The sequence below is a fragment of the Chrysochloris asiatica genome, unplaced genomic scaffold, assembly GCF_000296735.1.
Source record: "Chrysochloris asiatica unplaced genomic scaffold, ChrAsi1.0 scaffold00027, whole genome shotgun sequence".
In the NCBI taxonomy this organism is placed as follows: domain Eukaryota; kingdom Metazoa; phylum Chordata; class Mammalia; order Afrosoricida; family Chrysochloridae; genus Chrysochloris; species Chrysochloris asiatica.
Genome location: NW_006408545.1, coordinates 5,441,028 through 5,448,243, shown reverse-complemented (window position 1 = coordinate 5,448,243; position 7,216 = coordinate 5,441,028). Strand labels below are relative to the sequence as shown.

Genomic DNA, 7,216 nt, shown 5'->3' with positions numbered 1-7,216 from the left:
TGAGTCAGTTACAACCCATAATGACCTTATATAGGGTTTCTGAGAAATGGCTAGTGGGTTCAAACCACTGACCTTATGGTTAGCAACCCAGTGCTTATCTTACTGCACCACATGAGGACTCCCAACTATGCAGTTATTGTTGCTGTTAAGTGTCACCGAGTTGGTTCTTACTCATAGTAATGCCATATAGGGTTTCCAAGGAGCAGCTGGTGGGTTTGAATTGCCAATCTTATGGTTAGCAGTCTGGTGCTTACCCTATTGTTGTTGTTGTTAAGTGCCGTGGAGTCAGTTCTGACTCATAGCGACCCTGTACAGGGTTTCCAAGGCTGGATATCTTTACGGGAGCAGAACGCCTCATCTTTCTCTCGCGGAGCAGCTGGTAGTTTCGAACTGCTGACCTTGCAGCTCGCAGCCCGATTCATAACCACTACGCTACCAGAGCTCCTTACCCTATAGTCCCACACCAAGTCTGCATAAGGGAGCCAAAATAAGAAATTAAAGGAATTTGGTGCTGTGGTTAATGAGCCAGACTAAAAAATCATTTAAACTGAAAGGTTGGCAGTTCAAGCACACCAGCTGCTCCTTGGAAACCCTATACAGGGTTGCTGTGGGTCAGAACTGATTCAACAGAACTTCACAGCACAACAGTAACAGACAGATATGGTTGTTATGACTACTGGACCAATTTTGTCTCATGGCAACCCTGTATGTGTCAGAGAAGAATGTCACAAGGTTTTCAACAATATGACCTTTTGGAAGCAGAATGCCAGGCCTGTCTGCCAAGGTGTCTCTGGGTGGATTTGAACTGCCAACTTTTCGGCTAGTAGTTGATCACTTAACCTTCAGTTTGTGTCACCAGGAACTTCTTCTAGGTGGATACAGTATAAATCAGATCTTATTTCTACCCTGACATTATTTCAATTGCAAAATCCTCTCTGCCTTACGCTTATGAAACCCACTGTGCTAATCTGCCAATCAGCTGTTCTCAGTCTTCTTTCCAGACTCTTACTTTCTGCATATTCCTTCTCAATTTATCATCCTACTGTTCTCTTCTTACTGACCCCAGGTAAGAAGGTGACTTTGGAGTCAATGATGAAGGACTGATACTATAATTTTCCTTTCAATAGGTTTTTGCATAGCATTTTGGTGGTGTTCTTGTTAGGTGCTGTCCAGTCACTTCTGACACATGGCAACCCTTTGCAAAACAGAACAAAACACTACCCCATCCTCAATTGTTGTTACGCTTGTGTCCATTGCTGCTGCCACTGTGCCAATCCATCTCAGGGGTCTTCTTCTTTATTTCTGACTTTCCACTTCACCAAGCATGATATCCTTCTCCAGCGACTGGTCCCTCCGGATAGCATGTCTGAAGTGTGTGAGAGACAAAGTCTTTCCATACTGGCTTCAAAGGAGAATTCTAGCTATACTTCTTCCAACATAGATTTGTTTGTTCTGATGTTGTTGTCATGAAGTGCCCTAGAGTTGGTTCCAATCCATAGTGACTCTGTATAGGGTTTCTGAGGAGCAGCTGGTGAGCTTTGAACCTTACAGTTCAAGTGGCTTTGCAGTCTGGCACATTAACCCACAGCACCACACCATGGTCATTTCAATATTCACCTCTGACATTGTAACTCAAATGTATTAATTCTTCTAAAGCCTTCCTTATGTATTCATTGTCCAACTTTCACATGCATTTGAGGCTATTGAAAATATCATGGCTTGGACCAAGCACCTTAGTCCACAGGCTGATATCTTTGCTCTTAAACACTTTAAAGAGGTATTATGCAACAGATTTACCAAGAGCAAGACATCATTTGATTTCTTGACTACTACATCCGTGAGTGTTGATTGTGGATCCAAGCAAAATGAAGTCTTTGACAACTTCAGTCTTTTCTGTTTGTCATGATGTCATTTATTGATCCAGTTGGGAGTATTTTTGTTTTCTTTACATTGAAGTGCAACCTATACTGAAGACTGTGGTCTTTAATCTTCATCAGTAAGTATTTTAAGTCTTCTTTGCTTCCAGAAAGTAAGGTTGTATCATCTGCATATCACAGGTTGGGTTAATGTGTTTTCCTTCAATCCTGATATCACGTTCTTCTTCATAGACTCCAGCTTCTCAGATTATTTGTTCAGCATACAGATTGCATAAATGTGGTGGAAGATTACAAACCTGGTGCACACCTTTCCTAATTTTAAAACATTTATTATCCCCTTGTTCTGTTCCAGCAACTGCATCTTTTGCTGTCTATAGATTTCTCACAATGAAGTGTTCTGGACTACCCATTCTTTGCAATGTTACCCAGAGTTTGCCATGATCCACACAGTCCAAAGCCTTTGCATAGTCAATAAGCACATGTAAATAGCTTTCTGGTATTCTCTGCTTTCAACCAAGATCCATCTAACATCAGTAATGATATACCTTGTTCTATGTGCTCTGGTAGCATAGTGGTTACAAATTGGGCTATGAACCTTAAGGTCAGCAGTTTGAAACTACCAGCTGTTCCGCAGGAGAAAGATGAGGTTTTCTGCTTCCTTTAAAGATTTACAGCCTCAGAAACCCAGTGCAGGGTCGCTATGAGTCGGAACCGACTCCACGGCAAACAACAACAAATATTCTCTTTTAGGTCCAACTTGTTTTCTGGCAATGCGCTGTTGGTGTACTGTTTTTAATTATCTTCAGCAAAATTTTACTTGCATGTGATGTTAATGACATTGTTCAGTGATTTCCATGTTCCATTGGGTCACCTCTCTTTTGAATGGGCACAAATATGGATCTCTCCCTATCAGTTTTTCAGATATCTGTCTTCCAATTTCTTGGCATAGATTCATGAGTATCTCCAGTGCTGCATCAGTTTTTTGAAACGTTTCAATTTGTTTTCCCTCAATTCTTGGAGCCTTTTTTTTTTGCCAATGACTTCAGTGCAACTTGGACTTAGTTCTTCCTTCAGTGCCATTGGCTCTTGATCATATGCTGTCTCTTGAAACAGTTGAACTTCGACCATTTCTTTTTGGTACAGTGACTCTGGACACAGGTACAGATGTATACCTTCCATCTTCTTTTGATACTTCTGCATCATCCAATATTTTGTTCACAGAATCCTTCGATATTGCAAGCTGTGGCTTGAATTTTTTTCTTCAGTTTTTTCAGCTTGCTTTCCTCCCTTTTGGTTTTCTAACTCCACGTCTGCCCATATCATATTTTACTTGTCTTCTTGAGCTGACCTTTGGGATTTTCTGTTTTGCTCTTTGACTTACTCAATTCTTTCTGCCACGTTAGATTCTCTAGGCTTCAGAGCTCTGGTAGCATAGTGGTTACTAATTGGGCTGCTAACCTCAGAGTCAGCAGTTCAAAACTACTAGCTGTTCCGCAGGAGAAATGAGGCTTTCTGCTCCCATAAAGATTTACAGCCTCAAAAACCCTGTACAGGGTCACTGTGAGTTGGAACCGACTCCACGGCACATAACCACCACCACCAAGCTCAAGAGCAAGTTTCAGAGTCTCTTCTGATATCATTTTGGTTTTATCATTCTTTCCTGTCCTTTTAATGGGCTTTTGTTTTCTTTCTGTATGATGTTCTTGATGTCATCCCACAGCTCTTTTCATCTTTATCATTAGTGTCTAATGCTTCAAATCTGTTCTTGAGACGGTCTCTAAATTCAGTTAGGCTATATTCTAAGTCATATTTTGGCTCTTGTTAACTATTTTCAATTTTGTCCCGTTTCAGCCAGAACTTGCATATGAGCAATTGATGGTCTGTTCATGTCTTGTTAAGAATTATGATATTGAACTTTTCTACCATCTATTCCCACAGATATAGTCGATTTGATTTCTGTGTATTTCATATGGTGAGGTCCATGTGTATGTTGTTTAAAAAAAAGGTATTTGCAAGGAACAAGTCATTAGTCTTTCAAAATTCTCTCATGTTATCTCCAGCATCATTTCTATCATAAAGGCCATATTTTCCAACTACTATTCATCCTCTGTGTTTCCAACCTTTGCATTCCAATCACCAGTAATGATCAATACATCTTGATTGAATGTTTAATCAATTTCAACCTAAAGAAGTTGGTAGTAGTCTTCAATTTCATCATCACTGGTTTTATTGGTTGTTGAATAAACTTGAATAATCATGGTATTAACTGGTTTTCCTTACAGATATATGAATATTATCCTTTCACAGACAGTGGTGTACTTCAGGAGAGATCCTGAAATATTCTTTTTGATGATGAATGCTAGGCCATTCCTCTTGAGTTTGTCCTTCCCGGCATAGTACACCATGAGTGTCATATTCAGAATGTCCAATACCAGTCCATTTCATTAGTGCCTAGGATATAAATCTTTATGAATCCCATTTCATTTTTGACAACTTCCAATTTTCATAGGTTCATACTTCTTACAACTTGTGTTCTGATTATTAATGGATGTTTGCAGCTGTTCCTCCTCATTTTGAGTTGTGCCCCATCAGTAAATGAAGGTCCTGAAAGCTTTATTCCATTTGCCTCATCATGGTCAACTCTACTTTGAGGAGGCGTTTCTTCCCCAATTGTATTTTGAGTGCCTTGTAACCTGAGGAGCTCATCTTCGGTACTATATCTGACAAAGTTCTCATGCTATTTTTAATGTTTTCATCTTTAGGCACTATACCTTGCAATGTTCTGCTGCTTCTTCCTAGTCCATCTTAGTCTGGAAGCTTTGTTGAAATCTGTCCACCAGGGGCTGGTATTTAAAATACCGGTGGCATAGCTTCCAGCATCACAGCAACATGCAAGCTGCTACATTACCACACGCTGATAGACAAGTGGTGGTACAACATTTTAGGTTTGATAAATCGCAATGTAGTATCTAATTTAAAGCTAAAATTTTGAAACACACCACTAGTAAAGATTGATTTATTATTATTGTTGTTGTTTCTTTACTCTACAACTTTATTCATCTGAAGTAAAAGTCAGTAGTAACAACATTTATTAAAAGTTTACAATGTGTGAGTTAAGAAGAAATTATTTGTTGGATGAAGAAGTGAATTAATGAAACAAATCACCATCCTCATTAGGTTGTCTTACTTTCACCTAGTACCTACTCAACTAACTGCTTGTTGTGTAGTTACTGAAGACGTTCTAAAAGTTGAATATTTTTGAAAATGTATATAGATTCTTGGACACTGGGATAAACTAAAATCCCCGTACCCACACACAAAAACAAGGTGAACAAGCTTGTTTTGCATTTAAATTGGCGAGGCAGAATGGAATGTTGTACTATCTCCTTTTTGTCCAAGAATAACCTAGTCTTGCAAAAATAGTTCCCAAGTCAATGACAACTATTGTCAGAAGACAAATAGTCTCTGAAGTGGATTAAGGTGAAGTGAGAGTGCCCCAATGTCACTGTGTCATTGAGGAGCTGGTTGTTTATAGCTTCATTACAGCCTTACATGAAATAACTATAATTTTTATGGGGTTAATGAAGCCACAGACAACCAGCTTCTTATTGAGTGACATTGGAGATGTTTTGCTTTTAACTAAATGCAATTTAATTTGTGTTTAACTAGCTCTCTCACCATACCAGGTATGCAGATTGGCACTTTAAAAACAATTAGGTAAGTATTCCTCTGTGTTTGCCACAGATCTAAAAAACAGATAAGGAAAATCAATAAAACCAAGCCAGATTGGTGGTGGTTGGTGGTTCTATGCCGTGGAGTCAGTTCCGACTCACAGCAACCCTGTACAGGGTTTCCGAGGCTATAAATCTTTACAGGACCAGAAAGCCTCATCTTTCTCCCGCGGAACAGCCAGCCGGTAGTTTCGAACTGCTGACTTTGAAATTCGCAGCCCGATTCATAACCACTACGGTTAGGGAAAGAAAATTCACTTTCCATCGAGAACACTGACCACCTCCTCAAGCTGCCTGCTCTGAGAGGAAGCCACTCAGCTATGTGTCTATCTGCCTCATTATTGTTAAATTCCTACTGTTTAATGTTTTGTTTTGTTTTTAGTTTTCAGGACTTTACCTTCTTTCTTTCTTCACCATTCTTATCGGGCTGGTGCTCTACTCCTCCACCTCCACGTACATAGCCCAGGACCCCCGAGTATACAAGCAGTTCCGCAATCCTTCGGGACCTGTTGTGGACTTACCAGCCACAGCTCAGGTGGAGCCTTCCGTCACCTACACCAGCCTGGGCCAAGAGACCGAAGAGGAGCCCCATGTCCGCGTGGCCTAGGATGAGGCCCTCCCTGTTCGCTGAGGAAAGCTCAGTGGCCACGTGTTTACCCTTCATCTCTGTCTAATATATAGAGAAAGGTATTTACTAGGTGCGGTTTACACAGGTGGACTGCAAGGTAGCAAATCTGAAAGCCTATCACAGGAATAAACTAGCCGTCACTGGAGATACAGGCTCCAATCCACCTATCTTGGAGAGATGCCTATCTAATGTGTATCCTGCTCACAAATCCCATGCATCAATTACTGTGAAAAGCCTGGAATCAGAAACAAGTATCCTTAGTCTTTGTATTATCAGCATTACTGTTTTCAGGAGGCTGTTTCCTACTCCTGATGGAAACTATTGCAGACCCACGTGTAGTTAACAGAACTCCCACTTTTCTATGGCAAGTCACTTTCTAAGAATCATACTTTCCTTTTGTTTGCACAGATTACCCTTGTGATGCATGCCACAGGGGCTCCACTCACGAGAAGTCTCCTTACCTAGGGACCTGGTGGCTCGATTCCCTGCTCAATATGTATTTTGTGCTGTGACCCTTGTGGGGAGGGGCAACTGACCATATAATTCTCTATTCTAGGAATAGATATAAAACAAACATTTTAGCCTTTTTATATTTCAGTCTGTGATTACTCCAGACCTTTGCCTTTTTGCTGTGCCATGCAATTCTGGTAATCAAGTCCCGGTAATAATAGGATAAAGAAATAGTCCATTTCTGTAGTTTAAAAGAAAATCGAGAAATAATAAACATTTTTCCTTAGGATATATATATGTGTGTGTATGTGTGTGTATGTACATATGTATATATATACATACATATATATGGAGCGCAGTGGCTCTGTAGGATAAACACTGGACTGTGAACCACAAGATCAGTAGTTCAAGCCAGTCACTCCTCAGGAGAAAGATGAAGCTTCCTGCACCCGCAAAGATTTGCAGCCTCAGAAACCCTACACAGGGTCACTATGAGTCAGAACTGACTCAACAGCACTTAACAGCATATA

The 7,216-nt window shown here is 40.3% G+C and overlaps 1 protein-coding gene across 1 annotated transcript in view; it reads left to right on the top strand.

Annotated features, from left to right (window-relative positions):
* SLC35F1 (solute carrier family 35, member F1) overlaps positions 1-6,288 on the top strand; it is a 608,564-nt gene extending 602,276 nt beyond the window's left edge. Inside the window, exon 8 of the mRNA XM_006839890.1 lies at positions 5,991-6,288. Within this exon, the coding sequence (XP_006839953.1) occupies positions 5,991-6,215 (225 nt within the window). The 3' untranslated portion in view covers positions 6,216-6,288. The remainder of the gene's footprint in view (positions 1-5,990) is intronic.
* The last annotated feature ends 928 nt before the right edge of the window (positions 6,289-7,216 follow it).